This window comes from Danio rerio, chromosome 6, assembly GCF_052040795.2.
Source record: "Danio rerio strain M-AB ecotype USA chromosome 6, GRCz13ab, whole genome shotgun sequence".
In the NCBI taxonomy this organism is placed as follows: Eukaryota; Metazoa; Chordata; class Actinopteri; order Cypriniformes; family Danionidae; genus Danio; species Danio rerio.
In genome coordinates this window covers 57445001-57472390 of record NC_141026.1, presented here as the reverse complement: position 1 = coordinate 57472390, position 27390 = coordinate 57445001, and the positions used below count along the sequence as shown (strand labels likewise).

At 36.5% G+C, this 27390-nt stretch overlaps 5 protein-coding genes across 12 annotated transcripts in view; 2 read left to right on the top strand and 3 right to left on the bottom strand.

Moving 5' to 3' along the window:
• slc12a5a (solute carrier family 12 member 5a) overlaps nt 1-27390 on the top strand; it is a 2560186-nt gene that overhangs the window by 1130189 nt on the left and 1402607 nt on the right. The window lies entirely within an intron of this gene.
• The window catches only part of nav1b (neuron navigator 1b), a 947042-nt gene that overhangs the window by 276441 nt on the left and 643211 nt on the right, over nt 1-27390 (bottom strand). The gene's annotated exons all lie outside the window — the stretch shown is intronic.
• Nucleotides 1-27390, bottom strand: part of LOC148679702 (uncharacterized) — a 378972-nt gene that overhangs the window by 131015 nt on the left and 220567 nt on the right. The gene's annotated exons all lie outside the window — the stretch shown is intronic.
• Nucleotides 1253-13241, bottom strand: ncoa5 (nuclear receptor coactivator 5). Of its 6 annotated transcripts, XM_087255445.1 has the most exons (11): nt 13116-13241; nt 10990-11251; nt 10704-10811; nt 9776-9833; nt 8586-8798; nt 7909-8021; nt 5799-5928; nt 5503-5702; nt 4906-5110; nt 4111-4196; nt 1253-2109 (listed from the first exon to the last, which is right to left on the bottom strand). In XM_087255445.1, exons 2-11 carry the CDS (start codon nt 11153-11155, stop codon nt 1520-1522), a joined length of 1869 nt encoding a protein of 622 aa, XP_087111571.1. In that variant the 5' UTR covers nt 11156-11251; nt 13116-13241; the 3' UTR covers nt 1253-1519.
• ctsa (cathepsin A) overlaps nt 14271-27390 on the top strand; it is a 22594-nt gene continuing 9474 nt past the window's right edge. Inside the window, exons 1-11 of one of the 3 annotated variants that reach the window (XM_087255019.1) lie at nt 14271-14354; nt 14576-14736; nt 17340-17451; nt 19788-19838; nt 20032-20118; nt 21085-21240; nt 21314-21405; nt 22385-22469; nt 22557-22648; nt 22985-23063; nt 26473-26724. In XM_087255019.1, coding sequence (XP_087111145.1) covers nt 14576-14736; nt 17340-17451; nt 19788-19838; nt 20032-20118; nt 21085-21240; nt 21314-21405; nt 22385-22469; nt 22557-22648; nt 22985-23063; nt 26473-26697 — 1140 coding nt within the window. In that variant the 5' untranslated portion in view covers nt 14271-14354 and the 3' untranslated portion in view covers nt 26698-26724. 3 annotated transcript variants of the gene reach the window in all.

Below are 27390 nucleotides of genomic sequence, written 5' to 3'. Positions count from 1 at the left end.
ACAACACTGCAATTAATTGTTAGATCATTAGTTTGTCACTGAAATCCCTCAGGCTTGTTTTTGATTCATTTGAAATTAAAACAGTCTATGAACATTTGAAGAGAAAAGTGGTGGATAAATGAATTATATTTATTTATTCATTTATTTATTTATTGTCTATTCTGGGTCATAATGCCATGTAGTGTTTTTGTGTATTTTTTACGTTATAAGTGTGCGCGTGTGTGTGCGTGTGTGTGTGTATGTATGTGTGTGTACACTAATGTACACACAGCAGATCTGGGACCATAGGCAATTGTGGACGGGGGTCCATGTAAATAAACCCGAACTTGTTCGTGTTGAGGTGTTTATTTTTTGTGTCGGTGTAAGTTAAATATTAAAAAAAAAAAAAGATAAATAATGAGTATTATCTATTGTGTTTCACGGTACATAAAGAAAACGATGTAGTTTTATCTTACATTTCAAATGCTTTATCTCTATGGCTTCTGCAAAACTCCCATTCCATTTTATAGATCTGTCAGCACAAAATGCAATAAACGAATACCATTTTATTACGGGTTATTTGACCGAGTCTTCATTCTGAGCAGGTTTGAATGGCTGTGAATTGAAATGTTGTTTATTTTACACACCTGATTATTATTATGAGCTCATTCATTAGTGCAGGGTGGTTTGGGGTGAGGGTGACACCATAGTTAACGCTTAACGCTTTAAAACTAGATGTATGGGAAGTCAGCTTTTCAAATATGGGAAAAGATATTCTCCTGTGTATTTTAAATAATAATATTAATAATTTAAGTGAATGGATAACCCAAATATACATTTGAACACCCCTGTGACGGGTCATACCACTATTGTGTACGTGTATAAAACATCCTGCTGAGACAGGGGGGTTTCGTGAAGATCATGTGAATCTCAGGGAGAAAGAAGCATCTAGTTTCTCACAGGACCCGTTCTCTGTTCTCGCGCTGTGCAGAGTTTGTTTTTCCAAGATAACTTGGCAAGGCCAGTCTCCACAAGATGAGTCCATTCTCTGCGTTCTTGGAATTGAGAAACAGCCAATAAGTTCCAGCTAACCAACATTGTTAAAATATATTCTTCTGAGTTAAAATGCAAAAAAAAAAAAAAAAGTTTTGGATTTAAGGCAGAGGTTCAGAATTTTGCACTTTTGGGTAAACTATTCGACTGATGTGTGTGCATTTTCTTTATAGTCAGCACACATAAAAAAAAAAAGTAGATTAAATGAAAGCCCAACAACTCCAGTATCTAAAAATGAATTTATTAAATCAGAAGTGGGAAGGTATATATACAATCCACAAATTCCATATAAAACAACAGAAACGTTTCCAACTAGGTGGCACAATCATGCTCCGTTATCTTCAAACACAGAGGTGTAAAAATCTAAACAAACCGTAAAACACAAACTCACAAATGCGTCTTGAGGTTGTTGTTTTTTTTAATCACAAATGGAACCGAACGAAAAAATAATTTATCATTCAAATCTTATGGATTCCTACCATTGATTTCAGTAATGGCGGGAGTAATGGGAAAGGGACTGTGAACTGGGATCGACGCTCTGGGCCATTCCCTGTGCAGACCGCAAGCCTTGACCCACAGAGCCTATGTTCACCAGCTGGTTGATTGGGCCACTCTGAATCAGCGTATCCAATGCTTTCTGCACACTAGGGTTGTCGAAATTGATCCCAGTGCCGGCGGTGACTGTTGGTCTAGCTGCTCCTGCGGGAGCAGCCATACGTGCAACTGGAGGCCTGAGCGTAGGCCGAGGGCTAATGCTGCTCTGCGGCTGGACGGTGGCGACTTTGGGCAAGGCGGAGACTGCTGCCTGAAGGCTAGTGGTCTGGGTTAGGAGGCTGGGTGGGTAACCCTGCGTTTGGGCTGCTGGAGCCGGACTGGAGGCCACAGATGAGCCACTGCCGCTGTTGAAGATGCTGAGGATTTTAGCTTGGAGCTCCTGCTGGTTGGTTTGGGCAGGAGCGGACGCAGGGGTCAGATGGCTGGTCTGGAGGCTCAGGCTGGAGTATGTGGGCTGAGCTGGAGCCGAAATGGCCTGTGTAGGCTGAGAGGGCTCGAGGGTCGCAGATGAAGGGTGGGGTCCTGGAAAGAGAGCATGAAGTATAAGGTAAGTCATGATGGCTGATGTGTAACATGTTATTTGTTAAAGGTCCCATGAAGTGCTTTGAAATGTGCAGTTTTTAAATGGACAATTCACGTAATCTCGACTGGGAAATAAAAAAAAGGGGGGGGGGGGGGGCAGAGTAGCTCCTCCTTTTTTAAAAACAGCCAATTGCATTTTGTTTCATTACAGCTCTGCCAATGAAAGTGGTTGAGATCAAGTGCAGCTAATGGAAAGTGTCTTAGGCCGTACTCACACTAGGTACAGTTGCCTCGAACCGGGCCAAAGCACGCGAGTCCCCCCACCCCGTCTCCCCCGACGGCCCGCGCTCACACCACAAACGGGCTTTGGCGCGCTTACGTCATCGCTGCTGCGCTGTTCAGTGAGAAGCGCTGTCTCACTCAGCAGCACAGTGGAGATTTCTCTAGTTATATCGTTTCAGTCGTTCGATAAGCCGTCAAATAATTCGCCAAACAGTCCTTAGGGATGCGGGGACACGCAGTCAGATATTTCGCCGAACAGATCCGCCACTTTTGGCGCTCATAAACAATCATAAAGCCCTCGTGCTGCAGGAATGAGGAGGTCTGCTGAAGGCGCGCAGCTGTCGTGCAGTGAGGGGCTTGCGTCTTTAGTAAACTACGGCAGTTTGCGATCACTGAACAGTAAGATTGATTAATAAATCCATATGAAACAGTGCCTTAAAAGTCACGTCTCGCTTTCAGTTTTGGGCTTTGGCGCGTTTTGCACTCACACACAAGTGTACCGTGCAAAAGCCCAAGTGAACTGGGCTCAGGCACACCTCTTCCAACCGGGCCAGGGCCGGCCAAGTGAACCGTGCTTGAGCCCGATTCAGCGCACTCACACTTCTCTAACGATCCGGGAAACGGGCCTGGGCACGGTACGGATGGCATAGTGCGAGTCGGCCATTAATGAGGGCAGGGAATGTCAGACACTAGAGAGCATTTGACTGGTCAGAAGATTTGAGTATGAGGTGAAGTAATAAAAAATCCTTGATCCATTTTGGAGGAAGAGACAAACTGCAAGCTTTAAGGCTGATTTGTACTTCTGCATCTATCGCACGTGTATGCTACGGCATAGCCTACACATTAGCGCACAGCCCTACGCCATGGCTGACGGCAAAAAAATGTAACTACACGTCGCAACGATGCGTAGCGTAAGCTCTATGATTGGTCGCTTGGTAGCGATGATAAGTCTGGATGAGGCCGAGAGCCGCGCGAGTTCCTTTACTTTGTTAAAAACAAAAGAAGACATTTTGAAATAAGATGCTTGTAACCATTGACTTCCACAGTATTTGTTTTTCCTACCATGGAAGTCAATGGGTACGATCAACCAGCCTTCTTCAGAAAATCTTCTTTTGCGTTTAACAAAAGAAAGTCAAATAAGTAAATCATTTTAAGGGCGAACTGTGCCTTTAACTTCTCACCCTCGTGTAGTCTCAATTCCATGAGACATTCGTTTATCTTCAAAACACAAATTAAGATACTTTAGATGAAATTCTGGAGCACTCTCATCCTCTATAGACCGCAAGTATCCTAGATGCTCAGACCAAAAAACAGTCAAAACTTTTTGACTTGAGAGGTTCAACTGTAATCATATGAAGCTTCAGAAACACAAACTTTAAAACTGGCTTCATGTCTCTGCCCATAGTAAACGCACACCTTGATCTGACGTGGAAAAGAAGATCCAAGTGATTATAAATCATATTTCCTAAATCATTTTCCTGATTTTGGAGCGCGATATGATTACAGTAGAACCACTAAAGTCACATGTAATGTCTTCACTTTCTTTTTCTTTGAGCATTTCGGGACACTTCTATAGAGTAGGAGAGAGATTTAAAAAAATGTTCAATTGTGTTCTGTAGTTGAACCAAGTTCTCAGGGGGTTGGAGCAACATGAGGGTAATTAACAGAAATTTTATTTTAATTCGTGAACTAGCCCTTTAATACAGCAATAGAAGTTACCTGCGTCAGTAGTGCTCCTGACAAGACGATCACGTTTATCTCTGAGATATTCGATCAGCCTGGCTAACTCTTCTGGAGTCATAAACCTGAGGTGCAAAGATAAACAGTCAATTCAACTATAACCAGTTAAACAGCAAAAAAGCTATTTGCCATTAAATAAAAAAAAATTGACAACTAAAATACTGTCAACTAAATGACAAGTAGACAATTTTTTTAAAAAGTTTTAAACTGTGATTATTAGGCAAATACAAAATCACGATAAGGTACCGTTTGTTAAAATGAATGCATCTACTAACATGAACAAACAATGAACAATACATTTATTACAGTATTCATCCAAGTTAAAGTTACTAACTTACAAGCACAGTGTTGGATTATAATAATGCATTAGTAAACATTGAACTTTGATTAATAAAATCTGTTCAATTATTGTTCATTCTTTTGTTTATTTTAGTAAATTTGTTAAATAAATTAAACTTTACCGAACAAACAAACTATAAGCAACCTAAAATGTCAATCTATTACAAATATTTGCATCTTTCAAAGGTGCATAAAAAAAATCATGTTGATGATGTTAAAAAAAACACTCTATTTTTTTCCAAAGACAATCTGAGAAAACAATTAGGACTTTTAAAAACATATTAACAACAAAGTTCAAATTGTTAATATATTATTAAATTATATAATAGTTATAAATCAATTAATACATCCGTAGAAAGCATAAGCGTTAAAAAAAAAAACCACACAAAAAAAAAAACCATCCCAAACCATCTGCTGCTACTGTTTTTGACGTACCTGCCCTCAGACAGCAGCGTAATCGCAGTCAAAACAGAAACCGGATGACCCTCTCTTTCATGTTCCCTCATCAATACGTCATCAGCCATCTTGGCTGCCTTCCTTGCAATTTCGTCCCTTTCTTTAGCGCGGTGCTCAACTTTAAAGGTTTCAAAGTTGTGCGCCACCAAAACCATGGCATCCTGAATAGGCATGTTCCTGTGCTCTGCAACAACAGAAAGAGATCACGTGCTCATCTAAATTATTAATCTGTTATGATAAATATATTGGCTTTTTATAATACTGGATTAGTTTTAATCGCTGTGGTGTTTGGTTGCAAAGAAATGTTACATTTTTAAAAGGTATAAAATGAAAAAAGGCCATTTACACTCAAGAGGTTACAAATCCTTCAGTTTAACACAAAAGATGATACTTTGAAGAATGTTAGACACCTGTAACCATTAACAGCTTTAGCAGAAAACAATATATACACCATAGAAGTAAATTCTTCAAACTATCTTCTTTTGTGTTCAACAGAAACAAAGTAACTTGTAGAGGTTTAAAACTTTTCCAGTTGATTAGTTAATGATTAACAATTAGTTGTGAAAGGACACATACCTTGTGGTGTCCCAAAGAGGATATTGACCGTACAGGAACGATGAACTTGGTGCTGCTGGGTAATGATGATGGCAAATGGCGTACGAGCCCGGCTCACATCCTCCAGAGCTTGAGTTAAAGACACTTCAGTATTCAGAAAGATTAGATCCACCACCATACCCAGATCCCGAACCTTCCTGCCCACCGTTTCAGCATATTCCCTGCACATACACACACACACACACACATTTACCCCGGTAAAATAAAAAAATAAAAAAACATTCTAGTTCAAAATGTTTTTAGTTTTTAAGGCTCACTTTTGCAGCTTGTTGACCACTATGACAGAGCAGTCCACTGGTCTCTCAATGTCATATCGCTTCTGCAGCTCTTCATAATATTGGCGGTAGAGTTCGTTTCTGCGCCGCTCTTCAGGACGTATGCGCTCTTCTGTCAATGCAGAAACAAACACTTAGCAAGCATTGAAACGAATTATATCATATCACAGGGGTTCTCAAACTCGGTCCTGTCCTGCAAAGTTTAGTTCCACCCCAATCAGACACACCTGGGATAGCTAATTAAGCTCTGAAGCTGCGGTCACACTGGACTTTTCTCCCCATAGACATCCATTCATACGCAAGCAAATGCGTCAGACCTGCGAAATTGCATCACGTGACTGTGCGAGACGAATCGAAAATCAAAACATGACCTCTCTGCACAGAAACGTAAAATATGGACCAATCGCTTGCTTTTATAACTGTCTAATCATCTTGTTTAATCCCACCCCTTATCGCTGCTCTGTACGACAGAATTTCGCAAGCTCAAACTCTAATGTGACCGCGGATTTACTTGGCTTTCAAGAAACATCTGTGCAGGTGTGTTGAGGCAAATTGGAGCTAACATCTGCAGGACACCAGCCATCCAGGACCAAGTTTGAGAAGCCCTGTCCAGGGCTCGAAATTAACCTTTTTACTTGGTAGCACTGGTGCTCCCAACTTTAAATATTTAGAAGCACCAGAAAAAAAGTAGGAGCACCCACCAAAAATGAATGAGCACCGCTGCAAATTGTATATTAAGGCATTTATTGTATTTGAAAACAACATCAATAGGACTAACAAAAAGAAGAAACAACTATCTAACTAATGCTGTGATGACTTAATATTTGTGCAATAATTCCAAAATAAATGTCTAATAATTATAAAATATTAATGATAACGATGATGTCAATGATGCTAACAATGCTTTACATTTCTCATTATGATGCAGCCTTGAATGTGCTTGAGTGCGAGTTATCTGCTATAAAAAAAGTCCCACTGTTAAATTATGAAAAATACATGTATGGTTTGCATCAAACACAAAGCATTGGAGTAAGAAATATTTATTTTGCACTGTTGTTTTCATATGCGTGTCAATTTAATAAATACTATTTCTGCTACAAAACAAACGAAAGATTATAATAAATCATTCCATTCAATGCTAAAAGCTGCAAAGCAGTCATCAGTAACTAAATAGAAAAACAATATACATCTCACGAAAGAACAGACAAAAGAAAGTAAGAAAAGTCTCTCTTTTAAAAGTTTGGGTTTGTGTCATTTTAATGCTCAGTTTCGTTATGAGCTGATTTTCATTTTTCTGTGTTTGTGGAAAGCAGGTGAGTCAGCCGATGCAATATATGAGGGGGCAGAGCAGGATTTTCCCGATGACCACTGGTGCAATACCGCTCTTTGTTATAAGCCGCATCAGTTTAAACTTAGTAAAGCTGAGCTTCTTTGGTGATGGTGTGTAAAGTGTTAGACTTTACATTTATCGTACATTTGTGCTGAACACGTAGTGAATGCAACGCATCGAGATTCAGTGTACTTTTCACTCTTCAGTCGTTTGAATTACCCGCGGTCACAAAAGCTCCCAGTCATCTGACAGCGGAAAGTCTTGAGTGATTGACAGCTAATATGAACCAATATAGCGGCAGAGAAGAGCGATTCAGCACGTTTTTAGAAAAAAAAAAATCTAAACAGGTCGCACTACACCCATTATATGCAGTCGCACAAATGCTCCCAAATATATTATGAGGTTGCATAGATTAAATGTCAGGCGCAACTTCGAGCCCTGCTGTCATATCATATTGGTCATCCATTAATAGTCATTTTCACTTCATTCAAACACTCAATTTCTAAAAGAAAAAATTGTTTAAAACCAATCATTTCTATGAATATCTTAATATCTAACCTTACCCATTTTGTCATTTGTCAGTTATTTGAACAGAAAAATTAGAGTAGCACTTGCAGCACCATATTTTCATTACAACTTATGCAGCAAACGAAAATCACTACTTGGTGTAAACATTTGTCACAAAAATGTCAATTTACTTCATGCAACAAACCAATTTTATTTTAAGAATAAAAAATATTAGTAAAAGTGTTATTAACCCACCCTCTGGCTCTCTTCTGCCATTCCAGGGGTCTCTGTAGCGATCCGAGTATGCCTCGTCTTTCTTCCGATAATAATCGTAATCTCCACGATAATAACGATCATAACCTTCCTCTCTGTAAAAACACAGTACATTTAGACAGGAAAACTACTTAAATTTAGGAACAAAAATTACCAAATCAATCTTAAAGGGGTCATGAACTACATTTTTTTGCACTCTTGTCTACTGAGATCCACTCAATGACTTTTAATAAAAACATCACTATTTAGTTTTTAAAAAAGCGATTGGCTTTTTTCTGTCCTGTTTTTGACCCTTTCATCAGAACGCATTGTTTGTTTTCTGATAATGGATGTACACTTTTTGGATAAAGCCCACTGCTCTGATGGCTAACATTTTTGAATATTAGCAGGGCTAAACAGGCAGTGAATCAGAAGTCAACCTTCGACAGAGGCAGAGCTTATCCACCCTATTACATCATAAAGGAGAACATTCCAGAACCTGTGGTTTCTTTAGACTGCCTTTTAATGCACGCTGCTTTTAAACAAGGCACAAGTTTTCAGTTTTGAGTTCTGAAATGTTTTTGGATGTTTTAATAGTATGATAACCTCTTATATGTCAAAAGATCAAGGGTATTTTGGTTTCTCAGTTCATGACTCCTTTATGTGTCCTGTTTGTGCACCTTAAAGAAGGCTCTTTCTCCCTGCTCTCAGACCCCCTGTATCGTTCTTCAGCTGGGGGTCTATCCTCATGTTCACGTGTAGAAGAGGGACGCGATTCACGGCTGCTGGCCCTCATCTCTCGACTTTCACGGTGGTAGCGAGAATCTCGTGCGTGCACCGGGGACCGAGAGCGAGGACGGGGCTCGCGACTCTCCCCATAAGAGCTGGATGGCCTGAACAGAATAAATACACTCAATCAACACATGACAACTAAACACGTTTCCCCAAAACTAATCTCTATTAAGACTACTAAAATTTACTTTGAAGTGCTTCAAAATGATTACAAGATTAAAATCAAATGGTAAAATTACACAATGAACATTTTGTTTTGTTGTACCGTACAAGCATGAGTGATGCCCGTCGCAAAATTCACGTCATTTATTTTATAAAACGATCCGTCGCACATTCTAAATATAACCCTTTCCTAAATTAAACTACATGTCGAACCTCATCTGTTTGTGATAATCATTGATATTTAGTTTCCATGAGTCATAAACTGTTTTTATTTACATTTTTGTTAAATAAAATGCATTTGAACAAAGTCAAACAGCACATTTTTTGTTGCTTCCATTCCGATCCACGTCAGCAAAATGATTTGCTAAAATAATGGTTTTAAAGCAGAGGTGATGAACAGACAAAGGTGGTGACTGGAAGATACACACCAACCTGACAACCTCCAAAATCTTACTTAGAAATCCAGCCATTAAGTGAACGACTGAAATTGTTTAAATTACTGTTCAGTTCTTTACATCCCATTCAAGTAAATGAAATTGTTTTTTTTTTTTATGTTTTAGGAAGTGATAATTGGAGTGTCGAGAACCCGTAACTGTTTGAAAACCGTGCATAGTAAGTGAACAGAATGAATAACACACCGTTTAGACAAGAACACACCAAGGGAAATGCACTCAAATTACCCTTTCAACTTTATTTCAATTAATTCTGATACAACTAAAAGGAAAATTGGAAAAAAAAAAAAAAAACTGAACAAACTAAAAAGCGAAAAGCCACGAGAAATGTAAACTGAACCGATTTTGCGCACCCGACAATGATATTGCGATATTGGTGAATTCCGGTGTGGAGGGAAAAACGGTTACCAAAATTCTCGATAGATGTCGTCTTCAGTAGCAAAAAGATCCCAGCGATACATTACCTGCGTGGAGGACTTGATCTGGATTTATTCTGTCGTCTCTCAGCTGCCATATTTACATCTGAAAATAAACCAATCCAAACGTTCAACATGACAGATGACGGAAATATTTCAGAGCCAAACGAGTGTTTGATTAACAAAAGAGAAACACTTTGTTCTGCATCATTTGTTTGTTTAAATTATAAGCATTTCAACAGTAGCTTAAAAGTAAATACTACAGTTTGTGATGTAAACATTGTACTTATTTATTGTTTTATTGCCATATCATTATGGCAAAAACACAAATATTACATTAACACAAACAAACAGTAAATTACAATAACTGAAATTATTTAAGGTTCTTTAATATGTATAAAAGATTCTAAATAGATTTTTACCCGAGTACCCGATAACTTTCTAAAATGTAGTTAGAAAGGAGTGCAGGATCTTGTTAATTTTTGCATTTGTACATCAGGATTTGATTTTCCCTGCTGTAAACGCTTATTGAATACCTAACTAATCTAAACCACCAATAAGAACTGCCACTTAACACCAATAGTTATAAGAAGCCACTGAAAAGCATTTATGTATTAGTAATTAAAAAAATTGCACCATAATAACAACATTGTTGTACAATTGTAATTCCCCAGTCATGAACAAAACCAGTTAAATCAAGGGGAATAAAATGTATGCATGTAAATTTTGTTTTTTTTAACATCAGAAGATACTAAAATGTAACTTATTTGATAAAAAGTGGCAACTTGGTTTTATTTAGCATATACCTTTTACATATAAAAAAAATCTCTAGACACAGTTTCTTAGAAGATGAAGTTAAAATGATTTGCTTTATTAAATTCACGACAGTAGAGTTACAGTAAAATTACATACAAGGATTTGTTTTTTCTCTTCAAGTCTAATAACTCCTGCGTTTAAATACTAAATCAGACCTTACCTAGTTTATAACCTCTATAAACTCGACCGTTATGTCCGGCTTTAGCGGCCTCTGCATCCTCCAATCGTTCAAACTGCACAAATCCATACCCACGAAACAGGGACAAAGCTGAAAAAGGGAACAATCATTTTCGTTTTACGCAAAAAAAATAGCGTTTTATTGGTGGATTTTTGGCCTAAGCTTCCTTAGCTTTCTCCAAAACGCTATTAAGATCTCGAGACCATACTAAAGAACTGTGGATAAAACACATAATTTTTCGAAGTCTTTAAATTTATACGCTACTAACCCTGGATTTTCCCATATGGCCTGAAAAGATCCTCCATGTCCTTCTTCGCCATGTGAGCCGTGGGCAAATTTCCAACAAAAATCCGTCGCTCCAGGTCGCGAGGGTCATTGCTGTTGGTGACGTACGAGGGTGGTGGTGTAGCACTCCGACTTCTTCTGTGCGACATGGCTCTACGAGATTTAGGTCGAGGCCCGCTTTCAAGGAACGCTTGCAGTTGATTTTAGATACAAGACTATTTGTTTAGCTATATTTCCCCCAAGGTCTTGAAATTGACGATGCATCGACATGTAAGAAAAGAGAGATTCCATAGGTAAAATGTCTGGACAAAATAAGAAAACACTGCAGAAGTCTTTACGAGTCAACATAATATTAACATTTACCATCTAAATAAATAGCAATCAAGTGTGAAAGAACACTGCTTCAATTGATTTACTGTTATCTATTTTTAATTCATAATATGAAAAAAAGGATCTACGCAGTTTCATGTTGACTTTAAAGACTCTCTTGAGAAGATTCACAACATATTCATTCAGTTCCAAGTTGATTTACATGCCGTGTTTTGCTGCCTGTTTGGTCATTCAGACAAAATAAAATGTTTTTGGCTTAAAGCACTTGATCGTAGGAGGCCTAGGGATTTTTTAGAAACGTTCTCATCAGATTGTGCATTTTAGATCAAACATTTTTCAAGAATATGAAGAAGGATTGATTCTTGATGAAGACGAAAGGGAAAACCTGTTGGATGATTCACGAAACGGAAAACACGAGACCTTTCGCTGTAGGAAACACCAACCAGACAGACCTGAAAGAGTAGTCAACGTTAATGGGGATCAATTTAAAATGCTCCCCAAGCGTTTCTCGCAGGATGTCCAAAATGTAAATCCCATATCCAAAACATAGAAGTGACGCTTGAACAGAATTCAGTCAGTAAAAATGTTGGCAGTCACGACCTGAGGACTTCTCGCACAACAATAAGACAATGAAATGGAGTCTATTTTCCATTTTTAGCAATGCAACTTGCACCGACGGAAATTGTGCATGTTTTCATCACCAAAGACAAATGCTGTAGTCTTTGTGGTCTGCATTGTCTTTTTCTCATATCTGACATTTTGATAAGCTACTAAATGTCATCAGACCCTGAGTTTTCAGAGCTATTTTCCCCAATGAATGTCGTTCCAACGTCAATAGTTCTGCAGCAAGGCAAGTATATTTTATTTTGTTAAAGCATATCAAATATTCTGAATATATGAATGAATTACATATCATAGTCTGAATTACATGAAATATTCTATTAAAAGAGATTAAGGCAATAAGTGGAATATTATATATTGTTACTAAACAACTCTACAACAATATTTCTCTGTGCTGAGTCAAATAGTAAAATTAATAAATGCTCGCAAGTATAACTTGTTTTGCTCTCAAATAACCAATTTGAGGGTATTTTTCAGAATGTTTATAGTGTTATTTAGTACAAAAGAAAACGTAACACCTAGTCATGTCATACAACCAAGACAGTTAATTGCTAAGGCATTGATTTCTTGACATTTAGTACATTTATTGACTGCCATTCGATCTTCTTCGAGTTTTACCTTTTTCATAACCCGAAAGGTAGAGCAAATAAGCAGGTCAAAGAGTGAAAGCGGACAGCGCGAATTCTCGTCAGCCATTTTGTGACCGTGGTTGACGTCACGCAAAATCAAACACAGTAAAACACCACGTAAATCCTCCTGCAGACGACAGAGACCGCATATTCTCGTGAAAATGGTGCAGATTGTTGATGCATATTCTGCCTGTTAGACGCATTGAGGTTAAAGACGCATATTTCGACTATTGCACGACTCGAGCAGGCGCCATGTTGCTCCAGAAATCAGCGCAGCAGATGCTCCGTCGTTCTAAATTCACTCGTACAAGTTGTTTTTCCCCGAGATGAAAGATTTCGATCATTGTTAAGTTACAAAACGAGCTTTGCGGCTTTTTAAAACGATCAAAACAAGAACATGTGAAGATTCGACTGATAGATTGGCTAACACTTAGCGCTAACGTTACATTAAAAACAATGGATACAGTCTGAGATCCAGAACTTAACATTTATTAGAATATTTTGTCGGATGTTGGAAGCAAAGCCTTACCGTCACCATGGGAAGTTTGGAAGGAGCCGGCGATTTTCTTACGAAGTCTTGATTGTGCGAAAAGATTAGGATGAATGTCCCGCTGCAAAACAGCCGCAAGCGTACGGTAATCCTGTGCGGAAGTGCGAGTTGCTTAGAGACAGTGTTGACGGGGCTGTTTCCAAAATAAAAGTACGAGTTGAGCAGTCCTGGTTGGTGTTTTTCGTTTTTATTGACATGCTTAAATAAGATAAAATAAGTAAAAAAAATATATAATAGACATAAAGCTAGTCTATATATATATATATATATATATATATATATATATATATATATATATATATATATATATATATATATATATATATATATATTATATATTAATTATATATTATAATATTATTATATTATTAGATATCTACAATGACGATTTTCCCTCAAATGTATTACATCCATCAGCTAAGAACAGCTCAACAACGTATTTTTATAATGTGGGAATATGGAATCAGAGGTAATTCTTTGTGAACATATTATGTGTATTTTAAGTGTATTCTACAGCATAAAACTATATAAAAAACTGTTTCAATCATTATGTAAAAATGGTTAAAAAATCTGTCTGTCTGTCTGTCTCTAAATATCTGTCTGTCTGTCTGTCTGTCTTATTTAGTGAGCATTAGAAAAACAAAAAATAAGTCAACAAAATGGTTTTCAAAGTATAAGCTTACATAGATTTTCCCTCTGGTTTTTGTCTTTTTTATTTAATTTATTTAATTTATACGTTTAACATCAATATTCTATTTTTATTTAATGTTTTTAGTTTCAAAGTTGATGCAATCTTCTGTTCTTAACTGTTTTTGAGATTAATAAAAAATTAAATAAATTTCTATCTGTCTATCTATTTTCTTTAATGGGCATAAAAAATACAAGTCAAAAATGGCTTTCAAAGTATAACCCTATTTACATTTTTCTCTGGATTTTGTCTTATTATTTAATTTATCTATATATATTTTACTTTTTTTTTTCTTTTTTTGGTGTACAGCAATATGCATGTAATGTGATATGCATAATGCAACACCATTGCTGTATTTCTTTTCTAATGTAACTTCGAAGTGTCAAAGTAGATGCAGTAAACTTTTATTTTGACACACTAAGATGCAATCCATCATGTGACTCCACGAGAAAGTTGAAGTCACATGAGTTTTTAGTCTACTTAATTTCCCAGCCGGTTGGCGGATCGTTTCTTTTTCCACACCTGGGAAGGTAAGACCAGTAAAATAACACCGCTTTGGCTCATTTTATAGTGTTTTTTACTAAATAACATCAGCGCACCTTATTGTTTTTAATCGTAAGAAAAACAATCCTAATTTCCTGATTGCCTTGAGTTACATAAATGATCGACAGTTTCTGTTTTGGTTTTCGGGGTTATTTTAGTGTATAGATTACGTTGGAAGGTGAACTGAGTAACTGTTGGTGTGTTTCAGATGCATCTTGTGTTGGTGTGTTTGCTGCTGGGGCTTCTGGAGACGTTTGGAGCTCCAGATGCGGATGAGATCAAATATCTGCCTGGACTCTCCAAACAGCCCAGCTTCAGACATTATTCTGGATACTTCAATGTGGCGGACAACAAGCACCTTCACTACTGGTCAGCAGGGCGGCCTCACTTTCCTTTCAATTGTCCATATGTGTCTGTCTGTCTGTCTTTCTGTCTGTCTGTCTGCTGCTGCTTTGTGTATGTCTGCGTGTTTGTGCATGTGTGTCTGTTTATTTGTGTGTTTGGTTGTGTGTCTGTCTGTCTGTCTGCCTGCTTCTTTGTGTGTGTGTATGTCTGTTTGTTTGAGCATGTGTGTCTGTCTGTGTATATGTTTGTGTGTTTGTACATATGCATATATGTGTGTGTGTGTTGTGTCTGTCTGTTTGTGTATTACTGTGTTTGTGCATGTTCATATGTGTGTGTGTGTGTGTGTGTGTGTGTGTGTGTGTGTGTGTGTGTGTGTGTGTGTGTGTGTAGGTAGGTAGGTGTCTGTCTGTCTGCTGCTTTGTGTATGTCTGTGTGTTTGTGCATGTGTGTCTGTTTATTTGTGTGTTTGGTTGTGTGTCTGTCTGTCTGTCTGCCTGCTTCTTTGTGTGTGTATGTCTGTTTGTTTGCGCATGTGTGTCTGTCTGTGTATATGTTTGTGTGTTTGTACATATGCATATATGCGTGTGTGTGTTGTGTTGTGTCTGTCTGTTTGTGTATTACTGTGTTTGTGCATGTTCATATGTGTGTGTGTGTGTAGGTAGGTAGGTGTCTGTCTGTCTGCTGCTTTGTGTATGTTTGTGTGTTTGTGCATGTGTGTCTGTCTGTCCGTGTATATGTTTGTGTGTTTGTACATATGCGTATATGTGTGTGTCTGTGTGGTTTGTGTCTGTCTGTTTGTGTATTACTGTGTTTGTGCGTGTGTGTGTGTGTGTGTGTGTGTGTGTGTGTGTGTGTGTGTGTGTGTGTGTGTGTGTGTCTGTCTGCCTGCTTCTGTGTATGTTTGTTTGTTTGTGCATGTGTGTCTGTCTGTCTGTGTATATGTTTGTGTGTTTGTACATATGCGTATATGTGTGTGTCTGTGTGGTTTGTATTGTGTCTGTCTGTATGTGTATTACTGTGTTTGTGCGTGTGTGTGTGCTTGTGTGTGTGTGTGTGTTTGTCTGTTTATTTGTTTGTGTGTGTCTGTCTGCCTGCCTGCTTCTGTGTGTGTGTATGTCTGTTTGTTTGTGCATGTGTGTCTGTATATGTTTGTGTGTTTGTACATATCCGTATATGTGTGTGTCTGTGTGGTTTGTGTTGTGTCTGTCTGTTTGTGTATTACTGTGTTTGTGCATGTGTGTGCGTGCGTGTGTGTGTTTGTCTGTTTATTTGTTTGTGTGTGTGTGTCTGTCTGCTGCTTTGTGTATGTCTCTGTGTTTGTGCATGTGTGTCTGTTTATTTGTGTGTTTGGTTGTGTGTCTGTCTGTCTGCCTGCCTGCTTCTTTGTGTGTGTGTATGTCTGTTTGTTTGAGCATGTGTGTCTGTCTGTCCGTGTATATGTTTGTGTGTTTGTACATATGCGTATATGTGTGTGTCTGTGTGGTTTGTGTCTGTCTGTTTGTGTATTACTGTGTTTGTGCGTGTGTGTGTGTGTGTGTGTGTGTGTGTGTGTGTGTGTGTGTGTGTGTGTGTGTGTCTGTCTGCCTGCTTCTGTGTATGTCTGTTTGTTTGAGCATGTGTGTCTGTCTGTCTGTGTATATGTTTGTGTGTTTGTACATATGCGTATATGTGTGTGTCTGTGTGGTTTGTATTGTGTCTGTCTGTATGTGTATTACTGTGTTTGTGCGTGTGTGTGTGCTTGTGTGTGTGTGTGTGTTTGTCTGTTTATTTGTTTGTGTGTGTCTGTCTGCCTGCCTGCTTCTGTGTGTGTGTATGTCTGTTTGTTTGTGCATGTGTGTCTGTATATGTTTGTGTGTTTGTACATATCCGTATATGTGTGTGTCTGTGTGGTTTGTGTTGTGTCTGTCTGTTTGTGTATTACTGTGTTTGTGCATGTGTGTGCGTGCGTGTGTGTGTTTGTCTGTTTATTTGTTTGTGTGTGTGTGTCTGTCTGCTGCTTTGTGTATGTCTCTGTGTTTGTGCATGTGTGTCTGTTTATTTGTGTGTCTGTCTGTCTGCCTGCTTCTTTGTGTGTGTGTATGTCTGTTTGTTTGTGCATGTGTGTCTGTCTGTCTGTGTATATGTTTGTGTGTTTGTACATATGCATATATGTGTGTGTCTGTGTGTGTTGTGTTGTGTATTACTGTGTTTGTGTGTGTGTGTGTTTTTTTCTGTTTATTTGTTTGTGTGTGTGTGTGTGTGTGTATGTCTATCTGCTGCTTTGTGTGTGTGTGTGTGTGTGTGTGTGTGTTTATTTGTGAGTATGTCTGTGTGTTTGTACATATGCGTATATGTGTGTGTCTGTTTGTGCATGCATGTGTGTGGTTTTTGTTGTGTTTGTTCGTGTGTGGTTCTCTGTTTTGGGTGTTTGTTTGTGTGTGTGTGTCTGTCTGTTTTGTGTGTGTTGTTCTCTGTGGTTTGGTTTTGTGTGTGTTTGTGTGTCTGCACGTCTGTCTGTATGTATGTCAGCTTGTTTGTGCATGTCTGTCTGTTTGTGTGTGTATGTGTGTGTGTGTGTGTGCGTGTCTTTATCTCGATCTCTCTGTGTATACCTATCTATGTGTGTGTGTGTTTGTTTTGCTGGACAGGTTTGTTGAGTCTCAGAAAGATCCGGTCAGCAGTCCGGTTGTTCTGTGGCTGAATGGAGGTCCGGGATGCAGCTCTATGGATGGTTTACTCACTGAACACGGCCCTTTTTTGGTGAGAAATCACAGCACTTCTGCTTTTAGCAAACTGCTGAGTTTATAGATTTGCAGGGGTGTCCAAACTCAGTCCTGGAGGGCCGGTGTCCTGCTGAGTTTAGATTTAACTTGCTTTAACACACCTGCCAGGAAGTTTCTAGTATACCTAGTGAGAGCTTGATTAGTTGGTTCAGGTGTGTTTGATTAGGGTTGGAGCTAAACTCTCAACGACACCGGCCCTCCAGGACCGAGTTTGGACACCCCTGCTTTAGGGCATAGGTCTCAAACTCAATTCCTGGAGGGCTGCAGCTACACAGTTTTGCTCCAAACCTATTCTAACACAACTGAGAAAACTAGTCAAGGTGTTCAAGACTACTCTTATGGGGTTTTTTAACAGCGCAGTCTTGATTTTATCTTGTTTTTTTACAGTATGATGATTTAATCGTCAGGGTTTTTTTTTTTTAACAGTGCAGTCTTGATTTAATCGTTGGGGTTTTTTTACATTTACATTTAGTCATTTAGCAGACGCTTTTATCCAAAGCGACTTACAAATGAGGACAAGGAAGCAATTTACACAACCAAGAGCAACAATGAATAAGTGCTGTAGGCAAGTTTCAGGTCTGTAAAGTCTAAGAAGGGAAGTATTAGTAGTATTAGTATTTTTATTTATTTATTTATTTTTTTTGGGTACAGTTAGTGTGATATTCAGAGAGGCAATTACAGATTAGGAAGTGTAGTGGAGACTAAATAGTTGAGTTTTTAGTCGTTTCTTGAAAGTAGCGAGTGACTCTGCTGTTCTGATGCAGTTAGGGAGTTCATTCCACCAACTGGGCAGATTGAGCGTGAGCGTTCGCGAAAGTGATTTCTTCCCCCTTTGGGATAGAACCACGAGGCGACGTTCATTCACAGAACGCAAGTTTCTGGAGGGCACATAGATCTGCAGAAGCGAGAGCAGATAAGAAGGAGCAAGGCCAGAAGTCACTTTGTAGGCAAACATCAGAGCTTTGAATTTGATGCGAGCAGCAACTGGCAGCCAGTGCAAACGGAGTAGCAGCGGAGTGACATGTGCTCGTTTAGGTTCATTGAAGACCACTCGTGCTGCTGCATTCTGGAGCAGTTTTTACTGTGCAGTCTTGATTTTCTCTTGTTTTTTTACAGTACTATGATGATTTAATCGTCAGGGGTTTTTTAGCAGTGCAGTTTTGATTTAATCTTTAGGGTTTTTATGGCGCTGCTGATTTGATGTTTGTTTTATAAGCAGTACTGTTGATTTTAGCTGTTCAGTTTGTATGGTAAAATCACTACTGTATTTGTGTTGATTTTGTAGTTTGTTTTTATTCTACTGTGCTGATTTTGTGGTTCAGTTTTTAACAGTAATCATGTTGATTTTTATAGCTTTAACAGTACTTGTTTATTTTATAGATATAAAATCAACAAATAAAATGATAAATAATATAAAATAGTGTCGGCACGGCGGCTCAGTGCTTAGCGCTATCGCCTCACAGCAAGAAGGTCGCTGATTCAACTCCCAGCAGGGTCAGTTGGCATTTCTGTGTGGAGTTTGCATGTTCTCCTCGTGTTGTTATGGGTGCTCAGGTTTCCTCCACTGTCCAAAAACATGCGCTATAGGTCAATTGGATATACTAAAATGGCCGTAGTGTTATGAATGTGTGTGTTAATAAGTGTATGGGTGTTTCCCGGTACTGGGTTGCAGCTGGAAGGCATACGCTGTGTTAAATAATACTGGAATAGTTGGTGGTTCATTCCGCTGTGGCGACCCGTGATAAATAAAGGGACTAAGCCGAAAGAAAAATGAATGGATGAATGAAACTTTACTGCGCTGATGTTATGGTTCAGTTTTTAACAGTATTTGTTTATTATGGTTATTTTTTTTCAGTAATTGTTTGTTTTAGTTATTTTTTTACTCTACTGTGCTGATTTTATATTTTAGTTTAAGATTTTCTTGTTCAATGTTAACTGTTACTTGATTTTTATAGTTCCGTTTTGTACATTTAACATTTGGTTTTGATTCTGTTTAACCGTAACTCTTATAATTAACACTTCTGTGCTGAGTTTATAGGTCAATTTTAATTATAACTGGATTTTGTAGTTCAGTTTCATACAATAACATTAGATTTTATTTTTTAGGTTTAACAGTAACTGATTTTATAAGTCAGATTTTGCTTTACTGTGCTGATTTTGTACTTCAGTTTTCATCAGTAACTTAGTTGATTTTATATAGTGCAATTTCTCACAGCGTTTGGGTTGTTTTTATAGCTACATTTTTAACAATTCGTTGTGGTTTTTATAGTTCAGCAATACTAAACAAATTATTTAATGCTTTTTATTGTACAGATCCAAGATGATGGTGCAACTCTAGAATATAATCCTTATGCTTGGAACAAGGTATGGGTTTACTCTGTTTTTCTTTATTAATATAAGTACTTCAGCATTATCAAATCCATTACTGTCCTGCGAAATGAGGAAGTAAAAGGGCCAGCTTTGCATTTTCAGTTACTGGTTTATTACGCTTCCTTAAACCAGTCACATGATGTTATCCTCTTGTTTTATTATTGTAAATATGGACTGTTTTTTCCAGATTGCAAATGTTTTATACCTGGAGTCACCAGCAGGTGTCGGCTTCTCCTACTCTGATGACAAGCAGTACACAACCAATGACACTGAGGTGTGTGATAGGATCTCAAATCTGCATGCATGTACATTTTACATATAGATCATTTTAATATACATCATTTGACTAATATAGTTATGATTAATATACAACTGCTGTGTTGTTCACATTTGAAATATATTTTATTTTGATCTGTTTACATTTATTTATTATTATTGCTATTATTTCAACTCCTGCACGTGTATAATAATAATAATAATAATGATAATAATAATAATAAATAATAATAATAATAATAATAATGTTGTTGTTGTTGTTGTTGTTGTTGTTGTTGTTGTTGTTATTATTATTATTATTATTATTATTATTATTATTATTATTATTATTATTATTATTATTATATTTGTGAAGTAGGAATAATAATAATAATGATAATAATAAAGTTAATACATTTTATTTATAAATTTTTTAATGAATTCCTTCTGCATATTTACATTTCTTAATAATGGTATTATTAATATTATTATCATCATTATCATTATTATTATTATTATTACTAGTAGTTGTAGTAATATTTTATATTTTAATTATTGTTTCTGTCAACACAATTACATATTTATTATTTATTATATATTAAAAGTTGCATATACTTTTTATTTGTATGTGCCATTATTACCAAAACATATCCATAAAGGAAAATGTGTATGAAAAATTATATTTATTTATGGTTGGATTTTTATTTATTTATTGTTATTAATGTAATTAAATTTTTTTACTACTATTTCTGTCTATACAATTACGTTTGAATGTGATGCTAAAATAATAATTTATAATAATAATAATAATAATAATAATAATAATAATAATAATATATTATTAAAAATATATTAATATTATTATTATTAATAATAATTATATAATAATTATTATTATTATTAGCATTATTATTATTATTCCTACACAATTACATACCTAATAATGAAAGTTTTATTATTATTAATTAATAAATGGCTTTTCCAGGTGGCCATGAACAACTACTTGGCTCTCAAAGCGTTTTTCCAGTTGTTTCCTGAGTTCAGCAAGAACGAGTTTTTCCTGACTGGAGAGAGTTATGGAGGGATTTACATTCCCACATTGGCTGAGATAGTCATGGAAGACAGCAGCATCAATTTAAAGGTAGGAGAGACTTCATCTGCATAAACAACACAAACATTGAGCATTCAGTTTGACATGTGTATTTGTGTTGTAGGGGATTGCTGTTGGAAATGGCTTGTCTAGTTATGAGCTGAATGACAACTCGCTGGTCTATTTTGCTTACTATCATGGACTTCTTGGGACCAGGTACAGAGTTTTCTCATATCATGATTCATTGTGCTGTTTAACATGCACTTGTACTCTTATTTGCCATTATTACTAATGCACATGCACTTAAATGAAAATGTAAAATTTTTTTTTTTGTTCTTATATGTGTGGATTTTGTATTTAAATTTGAATACATTTTCATATTTAATTAATTTTATTTTAATTAATTTTTGTATGAATCCTGTTTCATTTAATTTTGTATTAAATTATTTAATTTTTAATGCATTTTTATATTTAAAATGAATTAATTTAATGTGTTTTCATATTTAAAATAAAATGAATTAATTAATTAAAATAAAATATTAAATTAAATATGAAAATACTTTTAAATTAAATAATTTAATAAAAAATTTAATTGAAACAAAAAAATTAAATGAATAAATTTAATTTTGTAATAAATTATTACATTTTAATGTATTTTCATATTTAAAATAAAATGTTTTTAATAAAATAAAATATTAAATTTTTAAATAAATTTAATTTTAAATGCATTTTCATACTTAATTTAATAATTAATTGTAATTAATTTTATTTTAATTTATATTAAATCATTTAATTGAATGCATTTATTAAATTTAATTTAATATTTTGTTAATTCATTTAATTTTATTTTTGTATTTTTTTTATTTTGAATGAAGTTTCATATTTAATTTAACATATTATAATTTTTTAATTATTTAATTTTGTATAAAATTGTCATTTATATGCCAATGTAATTTTTTTATTTGATTTCATTTTACATTTTATTTTAATTATTTAATTTTGAACACATTTTCATATTTATTTAGTTTTGTTTTAATTAATACATTTTATTAAATTAATTTTGCATCTATTTTATATATTTTCATTTTTTTTATTTTAATCATATTTAAATATATAAATTTAAATATATTATTATTATTATTATCATTACTTTAAACAATTGATTAATGAATTATTAATTTATTTATTTTCATAGCTTGTGGAATGACCTGCAGAAATTCTGCTGCAAAGATGGAGTGTGTAATTTCTACGACAACCAGGATGTGAACTGCTCCTCTTCTGTAAGCTGAACTGTTTTACTAACGCTTTCTCGTACATATTCAGTCACATTCCTTCAGGTCATTTTCTTCTCTTTCCTTCCTCTGTAGGTCAACACAGTTCAAGTAATTGTCTATCAGTCTGGACTCAACATGTATAATCTGTATGCACCCTGTCCAGGAGGAGTTGGCCAGAGATTTGGGTGAGCATGCAGTGACTTTCACATGATGTACATGTTATTTATATTAACCTTTATGTGCTGCCGGGGATGGTTTCATCCTCTCCAGGGTGATTTTTGAGTCTTGATTTGGCCACAACTTTCTCTGTGTTGCAGCAAATGGAATGCATTTTAATGACGAAACTTATTTTGACACACATTTTGGGAAAATGCTTTGAAAGTTCAAAACAAAATCAACAATACACTCTGGGCAAATTGACTGCCCTTTCATCATGTTGGTGGCTGTTTTTGCACCATTGACTTCCATTATAATGACAGCATATAATCTCAGTGTCATTTTGTTCTGTGTTTTGAATCCAGCTTTGAAAATGGCCAGTTTGTCATCCGAGACCTGGGACACCATTTCATCAACCATCAGTGGAGCAAAGCACAGAGCGAGGTAAAGAAGAACCACTATGTTTTGTGCTTGAACAACAACAAATATTTTTATTTTAAAGGGTTTAAATCAAAATATTACAAGTTCATTATTTCTAAGGGTGCTTCCACACTAGGGCTGGGCGATTTTTTTTTTTTTTTTTTTTTTTTTTTTTTTTTTATATATATTTTTTTTTTTCCAATTAATTCAAATTTACGTTTTAAGACGATTTAATTTTGAATGAAATCGAGAAATCGTGATTTAAAAAAAAAAAATATATATATATATATATATATATATATATATATATATATATGGTGTGCGACCTGCTTGACTGCCTGTTAAAGCGTGAAGTCATGTAGGATTTTAATTGTTGCACGTCTGTGTGGATTGTCAAGACATTCCCTCATCAAGTCGCTAAACTCGATCTCAACATGTATGAAGCACGTAAAAGCCTGCCATGTGAAAAACTGCGCCGATCTTTTGGTTTGAACACGAGTAGAGGTGAGGGACTGTAGCAGTGAAAATGAAAGTACCCGCCCCCATGACGTCATTTAGCGGACCTAGTTGAAAACGTGACCGATCAGCCAGCATAATAGAGAGTGGAGCAAAGCACATCAAATGATCGGTATTTAAAAGGGGGAAAAAAGAAAAATAGATTTAATATATTATTTTATATTAGACACACATCTGGGTGCTTGTATTTGCTCCTACTATACGTCCACAACCTCACACATTGGGTTAAATTAGGCTTTACAGTTTCCATATTCAGTCCTTTTTCTTCCACTGTATCACTTTAAGAAAAAGGCAGCAGCTTTACAACCTGTCATTCAATCAGAAGAAGACAAAGTCAAAGCCGAGCTGACAGCCAATCTTTCCTAGGCTCAGCAAAACTTGCAAAAATACCTCTGTATTCCTGCAACTGCAATATTTACACAAATATTTCTTATTCAAATCTTCTGCAACGATATTCAACTCGTGAATTTGTTTTACATTTATTTACACCTTGACAGATTTTTGTATGACATGGCCATTAAAAATACAATGCTCCTTAACCAGATGGGTTTTCAAGTTACTTATAAAGAGAATGCTACTTCAGTCATGTTGTTGTAATGTTTTGGGAAGACTAGTAACACGATAAAAAAATCGAAATCGTGAATCTGTCAAACTTTATAAAAAAAACCTAGATTTTTTTTTTTCTTTTTTTTTTTTCTTTTTTTGCTAAATCGCCCAGCCCTATTTTACACTAGCACTTCTGGTCTACACCCAGGTTCGTTTGATGTCAAAGTTCGATACGTTTACCTCACCTGTGAATCGTACCCGAGTCCGCCTGAAAGAGTAGTCCAGTTCACTTCTGGTATGAATGCAATCGAACCAAATAACAGAAGTGAATCATCTACTGTACAACAAACTATCATTTTCATAACGTTCATTCATGTTTGTGTGTGTCTGTGTATCACGTGATGTACCTTGGTGAAAAGCGAGACTGAGCCAGGTCAAGCACAGTGATAATGTCTGCTTGTCTCCTCCAAAAACAGCTTCTGCAGACATTGCGTGATGTTCTGAACGTTTATAATATTTCTGCAGCAGACAGACAGTCGCTTTCTGTATGTCCAAAACCAAGAGACTGAGTAAAAGCAGAAAGACCGCGATATGTGGATGTCTTTCCCTTTTGGCGCTTTGCTTTTGTAGCAGTCACCTGGCAAAACAACAGCACACAACAGCAGCTCAATAGCTACGTTTACATCTACTTGTTTTTATTTGCATAAAAAAACTGGTTTATGGAAACGCCATGATGCGCATAAGTTTTGAAAATGCGCATAAAAACCTAGGCATTAAAAAAGGTCATGTGATTTTTGTTATAAGAGATCATGTGGTGATAAATGTGTGCGAATAGATAAACCAGCAGGCTGAGCACACTGTAAAACATCTGAAGTGTTGTTTTGGTCATTCTAAGACGCCTTAACCATCTCAGTATTAGTGTTATTAATGACCTCCAGAATCAACAGCGTCTGTGCTCTGCGTCTGACGCCTTCAAATGCCACCAAAAGGACTGCTTTCTAAGGCACAAGTCATTTATTAAATAAAGAAAAGATTGAGGCAGCTTCTCATACCGCAGCAAATTCTGTTTTTACTGTTAATATTTGGCACCAGTTAATCAGGAAGTGCCGATTTTGTTAGCTTTGACTCGTTGGATGGAAATGCTGCTTTATTCATGCGTCTTTTATGCGAAATTCCAGTTTTGCACAAAGTTAATTCACATTTTTGAATGAAAATATAGCTACTGTAAGGCGAGGCAGTGGCGCAGTAGGTAGTGCTGCCACCTCACAGCAAGAGGGTCGCTGGTTCGAACCTAGGCTCAATTGGCGTTTCTGTTTGGTTTGCATGTTCTCCCTGCCTTCGCGTGGGTTTCCTCCGGGTGCTCCGGTTTCCCCCACAGTCCAAAGACATGCGGTACAGGTGAATTGGGTAGGCTAAATTGTCCGTAGTGTATGAGTGTGTGTGTGAATGTGTGTGTGTGAATGTGTGTGTGGATGTTTCCCAGAGATGGGTTGCGGCTGGAAGGGCATCCGCTGCGTAAAAACTTGCTGGATAAGTTGGCGGTTCATTCAGCTGTGGCGACCCCGGATTAATAAAGGGAATAAGCCGACAAGAAAATGAATGAATGAACATAGCTACTGAGTATACTAAGCGTACCAGGGGTTCAGAAGGAAAAAAAAAGACTGTAAACACAATCTAGCCGAGAAGGTGGCAAGTGGGACAATCAAACTTTGGTTGAGTTCAGGCATTTGAACCAAGTGTGAAAGCACCCTAAATTTTTAGCCCTCCTGTGAATTTTTGTTCAAGTATTTTTGCTTTAAAAAGGAGGGAAAACTTTAACTAATTTGAATTAAAGCACCAGCTCACTTCAAGAATTGTAAGCATTTTTTTTTTTTGCTCTAATTTGTCTCATATTTGTAGTTTCATAGTTTTTTATGAAATTTTAATGTTAAAAAAAATCTTATCTAATCTATGTATTCATTTGTTTGTGGTTTTTAATTGTTGTTTTTATGTAATGTTTTTTTGCCATGAAAATAGCCATTGTTGCTGATGTGGAACATATATCATATATTTTCTTTTAAAGTCATGTTTGTATATTAGTTTTTTCTATTAATGGCACAATATAAATACTTAAGACATCCATCAACATGATTTCTGGAGTTCCTTTGGATGTAATGTAGATCACAACTCCTATAATTTCACACTCCGTCACAACTTTATCAAAATATGACTTTGTTTGTTGTGAATGCACTCCCTCTAGTGGTGAAAATAATATATTGTGCCTTTAAACAAAAGACGAGACTACGAAACAAGTTGGTATCCTAATAATGGAAACTAATTTCTGTGTTGTTTTGAGTGTTAATCTGCTTGAGTGTTTTTGTTGTTTGATCAGAAAATGCGAGGAGTGGTGTCTCTGTTTAAATCTACAAAGCTGGATCCTCCATGCACAAACTCCACTCCATCAACACTGTATCTCAATAACCCGCTGGTCAAGTCTGCGCTTCACATCTCTCCTAATGCTCTGGACTGGGTCATCTGCAGGTACACCGACTGCACTTTAGTTGCCAGGAGGTTGTTATCACAGAATAAAACCGGTTTATCTGCAGCTCGGCGTTAAGCAGGGCACTGTTGTATAAGACTGGGGGCTGTTCCAGAAAGCAGGTTATGTGACATACCCGGGTAAGTTTGAGAGTAAGTAGGTGGATAACCTCAACTTTGGTTCCAAAATCGGAGGTAACTTCTGGGTATGTTAAGTAGCCATAGCAACTTACTCTCTGAAGATAACCTGCTCCGGAGCAGGTTATGTTCAGAGAGTAAGTTGCTATGTTTCAGAGTTTGTCTGTTTCAGAGAGTTTACTGAGCATTGCGTGCTCTTTTGATGAGAATATTTATGGATGTGGACACACAGATACAAGTTTTTTCGTTGTGAGAGGGTTATAAGTGCATAGTTTTTTTCATAACCAAATTCATAATGTTAATGTATTTAACAAACCTTTTTGAAATCAAATGTGACAAACCGCGGGTCTGGGCTTGGCATAAAAAACATTCAGTGCAGCTCTTTGTATTCGCGTCAGGGCATTTTAGGCAACTGTACAATGTGGCAGTAGGACCACCTGTACAGTACGCCTGGCACTGAACTGTTTTTTATACTTTTGTACAGTTCCTTGGTCATACATTACTGCGTATCATTACACAGATGATTCAGAGCACGGGAATAGCGTAGTGGACAGTGCGTCGATAAAGAATAACGGAGCGCACAACGGAGCGAGTTCGAATCTCACTTACAGATCTTGTGTTTTTTCTCTCCTTC